Below are 20,942 nucleotides of genomic sequence, written 5' to 3' on the forward strand. Positions count from 1 at the left end.
TATTTTGGGACTTTAAGCAACGAGTCTTTATCGAAAGTGAGACTCAATTTGTACCAAATATTTCCATGTATTAGGTCTCAGGAGAGGGTTGTATTAAACTAAGTCTGTGTGAATTCTAAGCACTTTGCTTATGCAGCTTTCTTCCATCTTAATTACTTCTCCTATTTCCCTTTAGATGGCAAGTCTTGAATACGTGTCCTATAATAAATATTTGTACTTTTGTGGAAGTGAGAAACAAAGCGTGTACAACATGTTTTACTTATAGAAATGACTATGTTGTACTGATTACTGAATTCCCACTTAAGTGATAGTGTACATTTGATGAATTGAACCCATAGATGGCAGGATGGGACCACTCAGTTCATAGTCTTTAATGAACAGACTTGGAAGAAACATTTTTTTTAGTTGCTCATGTTCAGGAAGCAAAAAATGCACTGAAAAATAACAATAAAATAAATATCTTTGAATCTCCAATTTTTTATTTAATAAGAATTTTGCTATGAATGGTTGGCATACTGTTACCCATTATAAATTTTGTTAAAACACTTCTTTCCTGAGGGCTAATATACATTGATCTGCAGAATATCCTCTCTGTCTTTCCCTCTCTTCCCTTCCAATTTTGTACTTTTTACAACGTAGAAATCTTTCAAGAATTTTTGGACAGAGAATCTAGAGGATGAGGGATCTTCATTGTATACTAGCTTTCCGGTAGTTTTTCCACCATAAAGTTTGCTTTCTTTTTCTTTTAGAAAACATACATTTTTACCTTAAGTAATTTAAAGTAATTCTATTGATGAAATTACTAAAACCTCTACTTAAAATTACAGGTTCTCTTACAATTACTGCCTAAAGCCTACAGGCCATGGAAGATAAAGGGGTTTAAGGTGTCTTCACGTTAAATCAAAAATTTGCTTATTTCCCTGGGACCCAAGAAAGACGTGAGAAAGAAGTGAACAAGCTGAAAATGATGGAGACTTGCAGAAAACCAGAAAACATTGCAAGTTCACTATAGTATAGTTCATCAAATGCTAGGATGTTGTATCTTTGCAGGTCAGGGAGCTGCTGATACACACACAGCCGCTGGGCCATATTAATCAGAAAGGAATACTAATCAGACCAGCAGCTAGACATCAAGGCATAACATCAGCCTTGTCTTCTCCTTTTCATAGCCTAACCTCTGAAAAGAGCAGTTTATTATCCATGTCTCTATTTCCTCATCTATTTATTTAACCTTAATCACAGAAATCTGGCTTCTACTCTCAGTTTTACACAGAAACTGCTCTGGCAAAGGTCACCAGTAACTAACTGCCCAACTGTCAGAGACAGTGGTTGATTTTCAGATGTTCCCTGAGTGGATGTAGCACAGGACAGTGCCGACTCTTCATTCTTCTTGAAATGGGCTGCTCTCACAGCTTTCACAGCACTCCACAGTGCCGACCCTCCTCAGGCATCTCCATTCACATTCAATTTGCTTGCTTCTGCAGGATGCTTCTCTTCCTAGGCTCACTCCTTGATGCTAATTTTACTTGGATTTCTGTCCTTGGTAATCTTTTCACTTTACATGGCTTCCATGAGAAGTCTCATTTACTCTCATGGCTGAAACTACTACCTCCACTCTGATAACTTTATCTATGTCTCCATTCTGGACTTTATACCCAGCTACCTATTAGACATTGCCTTGAACTAAAAATGTCTAGAAATGACCTAATTTTTTCCTTTAATTTCTACCTCCTCCTAAAATCTGAAAGCCTCAATTCTTCTCTTATGCACTTATTCTGGCTAATTTCATGCAAACTAAACATTAGGAGTTATCTAGATCCTTGCAACTCCCTTCCTTTTTTTTTTTTTGCCAGATTTGATGGCTATCTCCTAATTAGCTCTCAATTCTCTTGCCTCTGCTATTCTTTTTGGTGTTACTATTATTATTGTTATTTTACCTTTAGTATTAAAAGTTTAATATCTGGGTTTAGCAGTTCACAGTGCATAAGAGTGTCTTTTGGAAACCAAATCTGTTTGTATCATTCCCTTGTTAAAATCCTTCTGTAACTCTCCAAAACCAGGATACAGCCAAAACTCATTTCAACTCTCTCATCCTCATCCCTGCCAACTTGTCTACCCTCATCTCTCAACACTCTCCTTCTACCTTTTATTCAAGCCATATTAAAGTACTATAGTGTCTTCAAATGTATTGAATTGTTTCATACTGCCATGTCTTTACATGAGCGGTTCCACACTAGCGTGCTTGCCTCTCTCTTTCTTCCATCACCATTCCCACACCCAGGCTCACCCTAATCACCTTTACCTCAAGGGGCATCTCCTCTATATTTTTCTCTGAGTCATTGAGACTGACTGAGTTGATCATTCTCTTATTTGTGCCACTATACTTTGTGCACATGATTGTTGTTGAATGAGCTCCTGAAAAGTTCTGCCCCAGAAAACGAGATAGTCATTGCTAAGATGATGTTTTCAGTTGTACCTTAGCTATAATTCAAATGGTAGTATTGGCTATTCTACATGAAAGTTGTTTCATGACCCTTAAGACTACAGTAAGAGCATCTTCTCTGCCCCATTATGGTACCACTGACCATATTGCATTATAGTTGCCTGGTTGCTTGTTTCTCACCTCTCACTCATCTGAGAACTCCTTCAGGATGGGGTTCCAGTCCAACTAACCCTTTCCAACGTCTAGTGCTGTGCTTTGCTGGCTGTAGGCATTGTAGATAAAAGCTTAGAATCTGAAGCCAGATTGTCAGGGTTTAAGGTTTTGCTTTGTCACTAACCATTTGGCCTCAGCCACATTTATATTCTCTAAGTTTCCTTTCTAGAAGAGGAGAATTACAGAATCTAGCTCTTTGGATTTTGTGAGAATTAAATGAACAAGTTCATATAAAAAATAAGAATAGAGTCTGTTTCAGAGTAAGCTAACGATGTGCTATTTGTAATTACAGTCATATTGCCTTGTATCTGTAGAGGTTACAAGTACAGATTCTACAGCTAAAACTCATTCACTCATTTATTTATTCATTAATCCATCCATTCATTTACTCAATGTTTAATTCATGTATTCACTAAAGATTTACTAATTGCTTATTAAATAGCAGGCACTGTGCTTGGTGATATGGGAAATAAAATAACTAATCAGACATTGATCCTGTCTTCTTAAAGAACTTATAATTTGATGGAGAGATGGAATATATATAAAAATAACTGTAAGACAAAATGAAAATGCTTAAGGCAGTAAGAGCTTCAGATGAGGTCGTACAAGTGGTTCTGAGTATATGGGCATTTTTCCAAACTTCCAGGGCTATGTTCATAATTACAGATGAGATTTTCATATTTTGCCTTTGTTAACAAATTAATCAAATTGTACGTACTTAATAGCACCTCAGCATACAGCAAGTCAGTGGCAGAGAGAGATGATGAGAGTCTCTTCTGAAGGCACTACGTTTAGAAGCCTTTTCAACACTATATTATTTCCAGACATTTGTGTTAAGATTGCCAGAGTAAAACAAATGTTTACACAAGTGGAATTTGTTCCTAATTTTTCATATTCATTAATGTTTCAGTTTTGAAAATCAGAACGTAATTTAAAAATTTAAATAGCAAAACTTAATATGTTATTAAGCCTTAAATTTTTCTTTACTTTGCCGTGTTAATTCATTTATTCTTTCAAGTGCTTGAATATTTAAACCATTTAAAATATTAATAATATACCAAAGAAGTATCAATATTTACATTAAATTGGAATTCACACTGCTTTATAATATTTTCAGTGGTTTATATTATTCATAATTTCACTAAATAAATCATCCTCATGGAAGGAACTTAAGCAAGCATATTATACTATAACTATTGCATGGCAAGCAATGCTTTTCTTTCAAATTGAGTACTAAAGAATATTAGGATGGGATAATAAAAGATGTGATATAAACTGATATATTTTATTTCACATCAGAATTCTTAAATTATGGTAATGTAAAGCTCATAAATCATGGAAACTTATTACAGTATATTTTTAAGTTGTAGGAACATCATATATCCCATCCCCATTTCTGCAAAATGGAAATGATAGCTATGATGAACTACGTAACATTTGCATTTTTCAGAGATAGCTTACTGTAACAGGATCATAAGACAAATATACATTTGTCAAGTTACTACAAAATATTAACTATAAGAGATAAGGATAATTCAGATAACTTTGTGGCACTGAAAAGACAGTATACTCTCTCTAGTCTTCTTTGAACATTTTGAGAAACATTTGATTTCAAAATTAAGAATATTTTGTGGCTGCAACAATTTGTTGGTTCCTCAGCTTCTAAACAGCAGTAAAATTAATTATAGGAGGAAACATTCATGGAGGTTTCTATCCTTTTACCCGATCCTTGTGTTTGTGCTTCTTTACTAGTTTTTAGTCCTTAGGAAGTAAGATACATTAGAAATGTAGTATTTATTTGAATAAAATCTTAAGTTATATTTTAAAATACAATTTTGAGTAAAAATATTATCTATATGGATAAAATATTTTGTCCATGATCATTTACTTGCTGTTTCATTTTATGTATGGCTTGTGAAATTCTGGCTATCCCAAGATGAATGTTTGATGAAAACCAACCAAGAGCAAATTTAAGCCATGTTAATCTATACTTCAAGATTATGTAATCCATTTAAAAAACAACAAAATCTCACCAAATCTACTGACTTCAGCCAAAGACATTTTTTTCAGTTAGCCCTATTATTCATGTATTTTTTTTCCTTTCTCAGCTCTAACACATTTTTTTATATACACGTAGACTTCTACAGGGATTATAAAATCTTTGGACAATGATATGATTTGGGGGCAAAGTTTCCATGTGTAAGGAATGTGTGACGTATGAGGAATGTGTCACATCAGGTTGAGTTTTAAAATGAACATACTCTATTCTTAGGTTTTATCTCTACTGATGGATAGGGGCCCAGAGGCCCCTGGGAGCATTTTGGTACCATTGCATTACTTACGGTTGAGAGGCAGGCTCGCATTGGTTGTGCCTAGCTTGTTGGCAGCCACACAAGTATAATTGCCGAAGTGCTCCTGTGTCACATTGGTAACAGTGAGAATGGACCTTGTGCTAAAATTTTGAATAATAATTCCTTGTTGGCCATTGAAGAGCCTAGAAGACAAAATAAGCTCTAGGTAAATATGTATTGTGAATACCAGTTTCATTTTTATCTTAGCTGGGGTTGTCATGGCAACCCATAGACAATTCGACCACGCTGACGTTAGCATATAACGTGATAATGGTGCAATTTACATTTCACTTACATTAGTAGATTTGGGGGAAGTGAGGTTGCATGTCAGCTGTAGACTGTTCCTGTGGGATTATTTGTGCTATATAACAAACTGAGCTTGGATAGCTACATGTCCTATTTATGCACTGTTACATATTTTAGAAAATAAAACACACTACACCAATAATACCTCATCTACTAAAGTCAGGAAGGAGTTTAAGGGAAATAAATATAAAGATTCCACCGAAAGTACAAACTGATGGTTTCTAGGTAAGCTGGTATGTCTGGGTCATTTCAGATATTATTAGATAATTCCCTTGAGAGTTAACCCTACAAGTGTGATAGGATGGTTCTGAGTTCAGAGTCAACACCACTTTACTCTTGTACAACCCAGATAGATAACTTCCATTAAACCTAGAAAGAGACAGCCATATAGTATTGGAGATAGCATTTAAAGTTGAATCCCATCACTGCCACATTTTAGTAATGTGCCGGGGAAAGTCTTTAAAACTCTCTAGGCTTCAGTATGGGATTCAGCTATACCTAAATTCACACGAATTGTCCAACAGTCTCTGGATTTACCACCAGAGGCCCTCACTCTGAAATAGGCTGGCATGGCTTCACCATTCTCAATGCATGTTGTACCTACTTCTGCTTCACCCTTTTTCTGAATCTGTAGCCTATTTTTTGTACCTTCTATTTCTGCTATTCAAATTCTTCCTTCCTCATTTAGGTCTAACCGAAGATTTATCTCTCTTTTTCTAATTTATCTTAAAGGACTCTTACCTCTCTCTCTGTATGGTTCATTTGCACTATTCTCTCTAGCAGTTTCCATGCACACAAGCCTTTTCAAAGCAAATAAATTGAACACTTTTAAATTTCTCAAAAGGAGAGGTTAAATGAACATGCTTTCTCTGATATTTGAATCCTACAAAGCACTTAATAAATAGTGATATCCTAGGTACATAATAAATAGTACAAAGGTCAATGGTGTCCAGGTGATGTTCCCCCAACATAGGCATTGGTAAGCCTGCTTCAGTGGCCTCTTCAAGAAATTCTCTCTCTAAATATAAATTTTCTTACAATGAGTATGTCAACTTGATACTAACTTCTCCACAATTTACCCAAAGTTTATTGCAAAGGAGCTACACTGATCACAACATAGGCTATGTAAACTGATAGTCCAAATGGCATGGTAGTTTTTTCTCTTTAATGTGTTCAAGTTTTTGTATTTTTTTTAATTATGAAAATGCTAATAAATGGCATCCTCTGAGAGTTCAATTTGAACTCCTTTGCATTATACTATGTGGCTTGCGCCTGAATTTAGATGAAATATACTGTAGTTAAATGCAGATTAAAATGAGCAGTCATACTTGATTACTCTGGGAATTACTTATATTTCATGTAATAGCTGAATTTGGCTTACCCCAATGCAAACTTTAATCAGATTAATAAAACTTTGAGTTAAATAAACATTGAACAAGCTTTAGCTTGAGCAATAAATTTAATGATCTCCAACTCTGACATAAGATAATAGGGCATAAAATATCATGGATATGGCAGTTTTTATTCTTCTGTCTCATATTTCAAGCCTACCAACATTTATGCTAAATTCCCATAGTCATTATTATATATTTTTCTGCATCACATTAACAACTTTATTTTTAACTAATCAGTATATATGCTCTGTGAAAAAACACTTTCATTGACTTGCAAGTTTCGGCATTATGACTTAAATCAATTCACCCACATCTTTATTATAGACACATTCTCCAGAGGACTCAGAAACTCCCCAGACTACTAAATCCCTGTTGTGCTTCATTGACCAAAACCAGGACAATTTTCCTGCTGAAGAGTTGAGAGAGAAATTAACCAGGGCTTTCAACTGGCTAGACCCAGGGGAAAGACTTGAGGAAGTAAATTCAGATACTCTATGACACTATATGCTTATGTTCCTTATGGCTGTCTTTCTGGGTGAATTAGCTTCCAGTTCCCTGCCCTTAAATGTATCTGAAGGCACAGCCACAGATGTTGCTGAATCATGCAGCACATCCATACTCTGTATGTGTGGGCCCATTTTGGGCTTCTGGCCAGCAGTACCGTGTGCATCCTTACCAGAGTGGAGCATTAGTGCTCCAACACCTGCTACTCAGATCAGTCAGGCAGGTTATTATGGCCAATAAAAAGAAAACTACATTCCCTGAGGGAATTTTCTTCCCTCTAGGGAAAGCTACTTTTCTGAAATTACTAGAGAAATCTAAAGCTTACTTTCTTCTGTAGTTGTGTGTTTTAGAAGTGCTGACTCCTCAAACACCACATGAAAACCTCTCTTCATCTGGTAGATGGTTGGATGAAGGACTTTTTGCAAAGCTGACTTTGTGAGAGAGTGACTTCTGATATGGTGTATATGTCTATAGAGAGTGTACTTTTGTGATTTTCCTGCAGAGTTCTGGGGTATGAAGATGGGCTTTCTCAATTATTCAAATCAATTCTGAAAATATTCATTAATTTGCTACAAAGATGAGCTCTATGCTGGCTGAGTGACTAGGGACAAGACTGGGCAACCCATGATCTCTGCTTGAGAAGGTCAGAGCCAAGGAGAAGAATCCAGCACATAAAAGGGTGTTTACAACAGAAGGGTATTTCAGTCACAGTGGGGACCTTGTTAATATGAACGTGCCTACCCTTAATTACTGGTTGTATAAATTTGAGCCACACCTTGAAACTCCAGCCTGTATGACCCTAATGTGATTCACTCCTTGACTAAAACCAAATAATGATAAAAGAGCTCTCTAATTGATGACGTTTTTGTTTACATAATTGATTTGTTCTAATATGATTGTCTACAACTTTGTTTCTGTAAAAAGAATCATTCTTATATTGAGTTAGATTATACAAGAAATATGCTCTCTTATAGCCCCTGTTGAAATCTGCCCCTCCTTGCCAAAAAAAAAAAAAAAAAAAAAAAGGACAAACAAATTCCGTGGAGCTCGGAGTTAAATATGGCATCCATTTCTTCAGCATAGATCAGTACTATATGGTGCCTACTTGGAAATACCTGGTCAGTTTTCTTCATTGAGTTTTTATCATAAGGAAGATAGTTATAAGATCCTTCTATTTCTGTGGACCCTGCTGTCCTCTACTCTCTGACACCAATGGAAGTTTGCTTCACATTGAGAACCATAACTCTCACTCCTCTTCTCCTTTCTGGCTTTTGCCAATGCCTCGTAAATCTGTGAACTGCAGGCTCTTTGCTTTGCTAGCAGATGCTGTCAGCTCATAAGTGACACAGCCCAATCCACTAACTACTTCTGAATTAGAATAGTCCCTTATATTTTCTAGTGTCAGTCAGAAGTAGCACATGGAAAGCCTGCTGATAACTAGGGATACTCATATTTCTTACTCGTAAAATGGACACAAACTTTACAATCATAACCTCCCTCCAGGCGGCAGCTATCTGGGACCACCAGAAGAGAGCCTGCAGCAACATCACCCCAAAAAACTGACCACATAGCCATCAACACCGATTGCTAAGATTGCAAAAATATTAATCAATGGAGCAGCCACACTGGACCTCATTCATTTTATATATAAATCCATCCTCAATCCACATTTTAAGACTATTGTTCACTCTCTGTCTTTCCAGGTCAGGAATAACAACAGATATCTCTAGAGAAACCAACTTGCAGATGAAAACAGCCACAGAAAGACTTCATTTCTAATGTAGGAAATATATATTAAGAAGTATCAGACAACATTTTAAATATTAGAACAACTTGGAATAAGAGTGAGGGAGGCATTCTCAAATAATGATAAATCTTGTAGAGACTGGAATTCACTTTATATGAGTGGGCAGGTTAATATGGTCTTATTAATCAATCTTTGCTATTAGATGGTGGGGGAAGTTAACCCTTGAATCATAAAAGTTTTATTTATGAAGACAAGGAATGTTAATGTCAGCAATGGACTGTAGGCTTGCAGAATTCCAAGATGTTGTGTGAACTAAAGATACAGCTCAAATTAAAACAAGAGAGAAAGATTTAGAAAAAGTCATGAGTGATGGTAGAATTCTTATATGGACTTAACAGAAATGAGGTTTTATTTGGTTATCAAATTATGATTAAATGCCTTCTATGCTGAAAGAGACTTAGGAACCATAGAGGAAAAATATGACATAGTTATTATCTCAAGGACCTTAGTTCTATCTGAAAATCTGAAGATGACATTAAGATAGCATACAGGTCCCTTCCACAACACATCTCATAATGCCTTTCTCAAGGATGGAGTAATATATATATATACAGATACACACACACACACACACACACACACACACACATGTCTCTCTTTCTGTGTGTGTGTGTGTGTGTGTGTGTGTGTGTGTGTCTAGGCTCTGAATCAGACTGTATTTCTAGTCTTTTCAGTGTGACCAGCAATGCTTTATGTAAGTGGGACATTTTATCTGTTCTCAATACATTTTTGGTTGAAGTAATCTCACACTAAAAATTTTCAGCATTGTGGCCAGGCATGGTGGCTCACGCCTGTAATCCCAGCACTTTGGGAGGCCAAGGCAGGTGGATCACTTGAGGTCAGGAGTTTAAGACCAGCCTGGCCAACATGGTGAAACCATGCTTCTAATAAAAATACAAAAATTAGCCGGGCGTGGTAATCCCAGTGGGAGCCTGTAATCCCAGCTACCTAGGAGGCTGAGGCAGGAGAATTGCTTGAACCCAGGAGGCAGAGGTTGCAATGAGCCGAGATCGTGCCACTTCACTCCAGCCTGGGCGACAGAGTGAGACTCCATCTCAAAATTTAAAAAAAAAAAATTCAGCATTGTACACAATAATGCTTGTTGTTATGAGTGTGAAAAATTGACACACAGAAAACTTTAAGCATGTTGAAATGTACATATCAACAAATCTTCACAGCAATCCTAGGAGGTAGTTATTATTAGTCCCATTTTATAGATGAGAAAACAGACATTTAAGATGATTAGGTTAATTTATCTTGCACCATCTGATAAGTGGCAGAATCAAGATTTAAGTATAGGTCCTCTGACTACTGGTGCCCTCCCAAAGTAGCAACTGACATTCAAATCGCTAAGTAGAAACCAGGATATTGTATCTAAGTTTGGAGAGATAAATCAGAAATCATGGGTACTTCAAGAAAATTGAGTCAAGCCAGGGAATGAAACCAAGAGAGCTAAATAGCCAAGTGGTATGTGGCTCCCAGGACTGGAAAGCCAGGTTTGATCCAAGAGGTGAGTCTAATGGGTAAAAAATTAGCAACAACAAAAAAATGTTATCTGGATATATCTCTGGACCAGAAGCCTCTTGACTATGTATTTGGGGCTTAGTCATGTCTTTCAGTGCAGCCTGTTAGAGCAGCTGTGTCCGGCTTCCCATAGTCAGCCTCCCAGGCTTCTTGCAGCCTGAAATGAGAAACGTACAATAGGTTCTCCCCTCCTTCCCTGCTCAAACTCTCTCCAACATACACACACTCTCAGTATCAATTACTGTTTGTTTTTCTTCCTCGAGGTTCACTAAATATTTGGATGGAAGAAAGTCCCTCCTCACAGTGTATATGCAGAATATAGTCAAGAATGGAAGAAAAATGCAACCTATCCAAATGACAAGAAAGCAGCATTTTAGAGTAATTCTAAAATTCTCTCTAAAGTTCAAGTTCTAGTGATGGTATGAGGTTACTGTATTCTGCTTGGCTTGGCCAAATCATCATCATAACATCAAATACTTCTTTTTCTAACATCATTCCAGTTTTAAGTTTTCATACATTTGTGTGATTTTTGATTAATGTCCATCTTCCTTATTAGAGTAAAACTCTGTTAGAGGAGGTTCCAGGTTGATTTTGTTATTCATTGTATTCTAAGCATGCACTATAGTGGTAGATAGTTAATAGGCATAGAGTAATTGTTGCGTGCTTGTCTGAATGAATTTTGTTTTTATATTTTTGTAATTCTTAGTTTTTTCATCTGTGAAATGGGAAAAATGAAGCCAATCACAAAGTGTTAATGTTAAAATGTTTTGAAAAATATTTAATGTGTAATATTTATGCACATATACGCCAAATGCAGTAGGCACTAGATTATGATAGGTGTTATTGTTCAATGATAGAGTCTGTTTCTTAGAACAGATACATTTCCTCTCAGCTGGCAGAAAAATATTAAATATTGAGCATTCAGGAAATTATTTTTAAAGAAAAGATCTAGGAGAGTGACTGAAAAGATCATGGCATCATGATTTCAAGATGTGCCAAACTCAGTATCAATTACATGTGCATCATCAATCTCATCTAAGCTTTTCACAGATTTAACAAAAAAGAAAAGTGAAAGGGAGGAGGAGGAGCAAGAACTGCTAGATACCAGAGAGAAATGAAAATTTATGTGAATATGCTGCTATGGCAACCTACTGGTTTATGTGCTGCTTGATACTTTAGGCTTGAAAACAATATGATATCATTTATTCCTAGGAACAGGCTGAAGAATATCATGCATCACTGTCTTAGCCCCAAGGGGTATCTATCTTTAGTTGTGCATTTGAATAAATTAATGTTATTATAATATATTAGACACTTTAATGAATCTAGACTTTATTAAGCTATTTAAAATGTATGTCTTGTTTACTTTATCAATTTTAATGAAATTAATACTTTTAGATTAGAGACCTTTGGGCTGCTTTCCTTGTGACAGTTTGATTCGCATGGGAGGATATTCCCTTTTAACCCTACATTAAATAAACAATGGCTACAGTACAGATGTCAAGCCTCCCTGACTGCTGTGAGTTCCTGTATCCCTGACAACCTGACCTATGACTGGATTTCTCCCCACCACTTAAACTATTTTTCTAATATCAATATTCCCTTGACTTTAATGTAAAATATTACCCCATAATATAACAACACAACCATTTCTCAGAAACTATATTCACAAAGAAAAAATCCTGAGAAGCCAGAATTGAGCAACAGAAATCAGCTTCCTTTCTCTAATCGTGTATGGGGTTTACAATGTCCTGCAATCTAAGGTGACAGGATTCATTTGTACTAATAGTCTCTCACCAATTTGAAAGTGTGTTAAAATAAGAATGGCTCTATTTTATATTTAGTAAAAGGTTATAACGCAGTCTTCCAACAGAGTGTATCATTCATGCCAAATACCATGATATGTGTTGGGGACATGATAGTGAACAAGGCAGAATCCTCATTTCCAGGTAGATTAGAGCTTAGCAGGGGAGATGAAAAAGTAAAATAATAAGTTGTGTTTAGTGTAATAAGTGCTTGTTAGATATGAGTCCATGAAGGTACGTTTGAAGAGCTCCCTCCCCAGGTAGAAAAAAGCTTGTTGTGGTAGCTTTCCTGGAGAAGGTGACATCCCCACGGAGACTAAAGGACTAGGTAGTGGAAGGCTGCCAGGCAAAGGCAGCCAGGAATGGGTAGGTGTGTGGAAGGAGCTTACAAACGAAGGAGCCAACATTTGAAGAGGCCTGAAAGAGAGAGCTCATGTCACAGTCTGGGAATGGAAATATTTCAGGATAGCTACAGCTCCTGTTGTGTGAGGGTAGAATGGCAAGATTCATAGGCAGAGAAGAATACAGGGGCCAGAACGTGATGAAACCTATATACCACTCCCTGTTATTAGGATTTTATTCCAGGGACAGTGAAGAAACACTGACAGGCTTCATGCATAAAGTCTAAGATCAATTATTTATTTTAGAAAGATCATCATGCATTTTTAAAACACGAAGTAATTCCAGCTGTTTATGGGCAGACTCTGCGTGTGCAGTACTAACTTCTTGATTCTAGTATGTCCCAAACCGAACTAAGTGTGGGCCCTCCCAAACCTTTTTCTTGTGGTCCAGCCTCAGCCAGTGGCTTCACTTTTGTCTTGTTGTCTAGATGGAAAATAGAATTGTGTTCAAATTTTCCTTTCTTTATATCCAATTAGTCACTGAAATAGGCAAATACTACCTTTCTTCTCTCTTGCTTTTTAATTGCATATCCAGTACTCTAGGCCATATTTAAACTTTCCCATTCATTTCTCCCAACTACTCTAAGAAATATTTTGTGAAGACATACAAGCTGCCAGCAAGCATACACAAAATGCTCAGCTTCACTAATCATCAGAGAAATGCAAATTAAAACCACAGTGAGATACCATCTCACACCAGTCAGAATGGCTATTATTAAAAAGTCAAAAAAACAACAGATGTTGTGTGGATGTGGAGAAAAGTGTATGCTTGTACATGGCTGGTAGAAATGTAAATTAGTTCAACTTCCATGGAAAACACTATGGAGATACCTCAAATAAATAAAAACAGAGTTACTATTTGGCCCAGCAATTCCACTACCAGAGGAAAACAAATAATTATTTTAAAAAGTCACTTGCACTTGTATGTTTATCATAGCAGTATTCACAATAGCAAAGTCATGGAATCAATTGAAGCATCTGTCAATGGTTGATTGGATAAAGAAAATGTGGCACATATATTCAGTGAAATACTATGCAGCCATATAAAGAATAAAATCATGCCCTTTGCAGCAGCATGGATGCAGTTATACGCCATTATCCTAAGTGAAATAACTCAGAAACAGAAAATCAAATACTGCATTCTCACTTATAAGTGGGAGTTAAAAAATGGGTACACATGGACATAAAAATGGAAACAATAGACACTGAGGATTCTAAAAGTGGGGAGGGTGGGAGAGGAGTGAGGGATGAAAAATTACTTATTGGGTACAATGTTCACTAGTTGGGTGTTGGGTACCCTAGAAACCCAAATCTCACCATAATGCAACATACACATATAACAGCCTTACACATGTACCTGCTGAATCTAAAATGAATAAATTAATTAATTAAATTAAACTACTGCCACACACAAAAAAGAGACTAGATTGTTTTAGAACTCTTGAAAATCCCCTCAATAGCTTCCCAACACCTCTGGAATCCAGTCCAAATGCCTTGTAACATTTAAGACCCTCCAAGTCTTTCCCTTAGGTGCCTTTCCAGCCCTAACTCCTGTTATACTTGATTTCGTATCCTGCACACCAGGACATTTAAAAGCCTTCTGCATAATGCTTACATGACATTGATCATGTTCTTCTCTTGCCCATGATTATTCTTAACTCCGTGGAATGTTTGGACATGCTGCTCATCCTTTGGCATCCAGCAAAAAAATCTACATTTACCCTGAAGTATGCTGTAATCCTTTTATTTGAATTGAATGGGCTCTTACTGTGCACTTTCTCAGGACTTGGCTTAGGGTTCCCTGAAAATTTTCTTACTTAGTACTTATTTCATTTTGCTGATTTTTATGACAAGTCCTACACTCTAAGTCACAGGATGCAAACTGGAGGTGGCCCACTTTCATCCTTGTTTGACTGACCCAGTGTTTTCAATATAATAATATGTGTCTCACATGGGCATGTGCTCTTCAGATCCCAGTAGTTGAAATGCTTTCAGTTATTTCATATACTTATTTAAATCTCTGGTCTTGAATGTTAAAGTCATCACAAACATAGTGAGAGTTGTACTGAGACCACATTGGTTATTAAAAGAAATATCATCAAATGAAATAAATAAAAAAACAACATAATACTACATAGTGAAATATAATAATGAGATAACACTAGAAATGCAAGTTTATTCAATTCAGGAACTTTTCTTTCCTTTTCAATTTATCTCACAGATAAATGAAAAATTGAAACTTTTCAAATTATCTCACAGGTGAATGAAGAAATGAAATCTGAAGTTAGAAGAGAAGACCACTTTTAATCTGAAATCGTAATAAGGTTATTTCTAGTATTCTTCTAAATCAAAACACATAACTGCCTACTGTGGTAAGAACCACCTTGTGAATGATAACATAAAAGTAAAAGAGAAACAGAATATACTTCTAGTCCCTTCTGAATAATCAAAGTTGTAATATAAAATCTAGAAGAGAGATATCCTGACATAGGAGTCTGGAAATTAGGTCTGTGCTTTCCTTCAAGTCATTTCACCTTCAAAAGATACAGTTTTTATTATCATATTAATCTGGTTAGAGTTATACAAGGAATGAGTAAGATAGTACGTAGTGAGTTGTAAAATATGTGTTATAAGATAGCGAAGTCAGCATATAAGGTAAACTTGCATGTCGTGAAAATGAATCTTGAAAATTCCTTAAACTTCCTTGTTTCAAACTACTATACCTTACGATAGTTTTCAAAATGGAAAGCAAGTATCTTAAAATAGAAATAAAATGACTAGTTGGAGTGTGAGAAAAAAATAACAGAAGGTCCATTTGTATTGTATTCTTAACTCATTTAAAAAATTTTCTCTGTCACAGGTCATTTAATGCATGAATACACTAGTTCAGAAATGCATAACCATAAGTAAAAATTGGTATGGAAATATTGTTAGTTTTTGCTAAATTTTATATTTTACTCATAGGAATATATGTTTTTTTTAAATTTATTTATTATTATTATACTTTAAGTTGTAGGGTACATGTGCATAACGTGCAGGTTTGTTACATATGTATACTTGTGCCATGTTGGTGTGCTGCACCCATCAACTTGTCATTTACATCAGGTATAAATCCCAATGCAATCCCTCCCCCCTTCCCCCTCCCCATGACAGGCCCCTGTGTGAGATGTTCCCCTTCCTGAGTCCAAGTGATCTCATTGTTCAGTTCCCACCTATGAGTGAGAACATGCGGTGTTTGGTTTTCTGTTCTTGTGATAGATTGCTAAGAATGATGGTTTCCAGCTGCATCCATGTCCCTACAAAGGACACAAACTCATCATTTTTGATGGCTGCATAGTATTCCATGGTGTATATGTGCCACATTTTCTTAATCCAGTCTGTCACTGATGGACATTTGGGTTGATTCCAAGTCTTTGCTATTGTGAATAGTGCTGCAATAAACAGACGTGTGCATGTGTCTTTATAGCAGCATAATTTATCATCCTTTGGGTATATACCCAGTAATGGGATGGCTGGGTCATATGGTACTTCTAGTTCTAGATCCTTGAGGAATCGCCATACTGTTTTCCATAATGGTTGAACTAGTTTACAATCCCACCAACAGTGTAAAAGTGTTCCTATTTCTCCACATCCTCTCCAGCACCTGTTGTTTCCTGACTTTTTAATGATCGCCATTCTAACTGGTGTGAGATGGTATCTCATTGTGGTTTTGATTTGCATTTCTCTGATGGCCAGTGATGATGAGCATTTTTTCATGTGTCTGTTGGCTGTATGAATGTCTTCTTTTGAGAAATGTCTGTTCATATCCTTTGCCCACTTTTTGATGGGGTTGTTTGTTTTTTTCTTGTAAATTTGTTTGAGTTCTTTGTAGGTTCTGGATATTAGCCCTTTGTCAGATGAGTAGATTGCAAAAATTTTCTCCCATTCTGTAGGTTGCCTGTTCACTCTGATGGTAGTTTCTTTTGCTGTGCAGAAGCTCTTTAGTTTAATGAGATCCCATTTGTCAATTTTGGCTTTTGCTGCCGTTGCTTTTGGTGTTTTAGACATGAAGTCTTTGCCCATGCCTGTGTCCTGAATGGTACTACCTAGGTTTTCCTCTAGGATTTTTATGGTATTAGGTCTAACATTTAAGTCTCTAATCCATCTTGAATTAATTTTCATATAAGGAGTAAGGAATGGATCCAGTTTCAGCTTTCTACTTATGGCTAGCCAATTTTCCCAGCACCATTTATTAAATAGGGAATCCTTTCCCCATTTCTTGTTTCTCTCAGGTTTATCAAAGATCAGATGGCTGTAGATGTGTGGTATTATTTCTGAGGACTCTGTTCTGTTCCATTGGTCTATATCTCTGTTTTGGTACCAGTACCATGCTGTTTTGGTTACTGTAGCCTTGTAGTATAGTTTGAAGTCAGGTAGCGTGATGCCTCCAGCTTTGTTCTTTTGACTTAGGATTGTCTTGGAGATGCGGGCTCTTTTTTGGTTCCATATGAACTTTAAAGCAGTTTTTTCCAATTCTGTGAAGAAACTCATTGGTAGCTTGATGGGGATGGCATTGAATCTATAAATTACCTTGGGCAGTACAGCCATTTTCACGATATTGATTCTTCCTATCCATGAGCATGGTATGTTCTTCCATTTGTTTGTGTCCTCTTTGATTTCACTGAGCAGTGGTTTGTAGTTCTCCTTGAAGAGGTCCTTTACATCCCTTGTAAGTTGGATTCCTAGGTATTTTATTCTCTTTGAAGCAATTGTGAATGGAAGTTCATTCCTGATTTGGCTCTCTGTTTGTCTGTTACTGGTGTATAAGAATGCTTGTGATTTTTGCACATTAATTTTGTATCCTGAGACTTTGCTGAAGTTGCTTATCAGCTTAAGGAGATTTTGGCTGAGACAATGGGGTTTTCTAAATATACAATCATGTCATCTGCAAACAGGGACAATTTGACTTCTTCTTTTCCTAACTGAATACCCTTGATTTCTTTCTCTTGCCTGATTGCCCTAGCCAGAACTTCCAACACTATGTTGAATAGGAGTGGTGAGAGAGGGCATCCCTGTCTTGTGCCAGTTTTCAAAGGGAATTTTTCCAATTTTTGCCCATTCAGTATGATATTGGCTGTGGGTTTGTCATAAATAGCTCTTATTATTTTGAGGTACGTTCCATCAATACCGAATTTATTGAGCGTTTTTAGCAGGAAGGGCTGTTGAATTTTTTGTCAAAAGCCTTTTCTGCATCTATTGAGATAATCATGTGGTTCTTGACTTTGGTTCTGTTTATATGCTGGATTATGTTTATTGATTTGCGAATGTTGAACCAGACTTGCATCCCAGGGATGAAGCCCACTTGATCATGGTGGATAAGCTTTTTGATGTGTTGCTGAATCTGGTTTGCCAGTATTTTATTGAGGATTTTTGCATCGATGTTCATCAGGGATATTGGTCTAAAATTCTCTTTTTTTGTTGTGTCTCTGCCAGGCTTTGGTATCAGGATGATGTTGGCCTCATAAAATGAGTTAGGGAGGATTCCCTCTTTTTCTATTGATTGGAATAGTTTCAGAAGGAATGGTACCAACTCCTCCTTGTACCTCTGGTAGAATTCAGCTGTGAATCCATCTGGTCCTGGACTTTTTTTGGTTGGTAGGCTATTAATTATTGCCTCAATTTCAGAGCCTGCTATTGGTCTATTCAGGAATTCAACTTCTTCCTGGTTTAGTCTTGGAAGAGTGTAAGTGTCCAGGAAATTATCCATTTCTTCTAGATTTTCCAGTTTATTTGCGTAGAGGTGTTTATAGTATTCTCTGATGGTAGTCTGTATTTCTGTGGGGTCGGTGGTGATATCCCCTTTATCATTTTTAATTGCGTCGATTTGATTCTTCTCTCTTTTCTTCTTTATTAGTCTTGCTAGTGGTCTGTCAATTTTGTTGATCTTTTCAAAAAACCAACTCCTGGATTCATTGATTTTTTGGAGAGTTTTTTGTGTCTCTATCTCCTTCAGTTCTGCTCTGATCTTAGTTATTTCTTGCCTTCTGCTAGCTTTCGAATGTGTTTGCTCTTGCTTCTCTAGTTCTTTTAATTGCGATGTTAGAGTGTCAATTTTAGATCTTTCCTGCTTTCTCTTGTGGGCATTTAGTGCTATAAATTTCCCTCTACACACTGCTTTAAATGTGTCCCAGAGATTCTGGTATGTTGTATCTTTGTTCTCATTGGTTTCAAAGAACATCTTTATTTCTGCCTTCATTTCGTTATGTACCCAGTAGTCATTCAGGAGCAGGTTGTTCAGTTTCCATGTAGTTGAGCAGTTTTGATTGAGTTTCTTAGTCCTGAGTTCTAGTTTGATTGCACTGTGGTCTGAGAGACAGTTTGTTATAATTTCTGTTCTTGTACATTTGCTGAGGAGTGCTTTACTTCCAATTACATGGTCGATTTTGGAGTAAGTATGATGTGGTGCTGAGAAGAATGTATATTCTGTTGATTTGGGGTGGAGAGTTCTATAGATGTCTATTAGGTCTGCTTGCTGCAGAGATGAGTTCAATTCCTGGATATCCTTGTTAACTTTCTGTCTCGTTGATCTGTCTAATGTTGACAGTGGAGTGTTGAAGTCTCCCATTATTATTGTATGGGAGTCTAAGTCTCTTTGTAAGTCTCTAAGGACTTGCTTTATGAATCTGGGTGCTCCTGTATTGGGTGCATATATATTTAGGATAGTTAGCTCTTCCTGTTGAATTGATCCCTTTACCATTATGTAATGGCCTTCTTTGTCTCTTTTGATCTTTGATGGTTTAAAGTCTGTTTTATCAGAGACTAGTATTGCAACCCCCGCTTTTTTTGGTTCTCCATTTGCTTGGTAAATCTTCCTCCATCCCTTTATTTTGAGCCTATGTATGTCTCTGGGTGTGAGATGGGTCTCCTGAATACAGCAGACTGATGGGTCTTGACTCTTTATCCAGTTTGCCAGTCTGTGTCTTTTAATTGGAGCATTTAGTCCATTTACATTTAAGGTTAAGATTGTTATGTGTGAACTTGATCCTGCCATTATGATATTAACTGGTTATTTTGCTCGTTAGTTGATGCAGTTTCTTCCTAGCCTCGATGGTCTTTACATTTTGGCATGTTTTTGCAATGGCTGGTACCGGTTGTTCCTTTCCATGTTGAGTGCTTCCTTCAGGGTCTCTTGTAAGGCAGGCCTAGTGGTGACAAAATCTCTAAGCATTTGCTTATCTGTAAAGGATTTTATTTCTCCTTCACTTATGAAACTTAGTTTGGCTGGATATGAAATTCTGGGTTGAAAATTCTTTTCTTTAAGAATGTTGAATATTGGCCCCCACTCCCTTCTGGCTTGGAGAGATTCTGCCGAGAGATCTGCTGTTAGTCTGATGGGCTTCCCTTTGTGGGTAACCCGACCTTTCTCTCTGGCTGCCCTTAAGATTTTTTCCTTCATTTCAACTTTGGTGAATCTGGCAATTATGTGTCTTGGAGTTGCTCTTCTCGAGGAGTATCTTTGTGGCGTTCTGTGTATTTCCTGGATTTGAATGTTGGCCTGCCCTACTAGGTTGGGGAAGTTCTCCTGGATGATATCCTGAAGAGTGTTTTCCAACTTGGTTCCATTTTCCCCCTCACTTTCAGGCACCCCAATCAGACGTAGATTTGGTCTTTTTACATAATCCCATACTTCTTGCAGGCTTTGTTCATTTCTTTTTCTTCTTTTTTCTTTTGGTTTCTCTTCTCGCTTCATTTCATTCATTTGATCCTCAATCGCAGATACTCCTTCTTCCAGTTGATCGAGTCAGTTACTGAAGCTTGTGCATTTGTCACGTATTTCTCGTGTCATGGTTTTCATCTCTTTCATTTCGTTTAGGACCTTCTCTGCATTAATTACTCTAGCCATCAATTCTTCCACTTTTTTTTCAAGATTTTTAGTTTCTTTGCGCTGGGTACGTAATTCCTCCTTTAGCTCTGAGAAATTTGATGGACTGAAGCCTTCTTCTCTCATCTCGTCAAAGTCATTCTCCGTCCAGCTTTGATCCGTTGCTGGCGATGAGCTGCGCTCCTTTGCCGGGGGAGATGCGCTCTTATTTTTTGAATTTCCAGTTTTTCTGCCCTGCTTTTTCCCCATCTTTGTGGTTTTATCTGCCTCTGGTCTTTGATGATGGTGATGTACTGATGGGGTTTTGGTGTAGGTGTCCTTCCTGTTTGATAG

General features: G+C 36.9%; 1 protein-coding gene across 1 annotated transcript in view; it reads right to left on the bottom strand.

The window, feature by feature from the left end:
• Positions 1 to 20,942, bottom strand: part of NEGR1 (neuronal growth regulator 1) — a 908,115-nt gene that overhangs the window by 186,960 nt on the left and 700,213 nt on the right. Inside the window, exon 6 of the mRNA XM_050804825.1 lies at positions 4,999 to 5,150. Within this exon, the coding sequence (XP_050660782.1) occupies positions 4,999 to 5,150 (152 nt within the window). The remainder of the gene's footprint in view (positions 1 to 4,998; positions 5,151 to 20,942) is intronic.

The sequence above is a fragment of the Macaca thibetana genome, chromosome 1 (genome assembly GCF_024542745.1).
Source record: "Macaca thibetana thibetana isolate TM-01 chromosome 1, ASM2454274v1, whole genome shotgun sequence".
NCBI lineage: Eukaryota > Metazoa > Chordata > Mammalia > Primates > Cercopithecidae > Macaca > Macaca thibetana.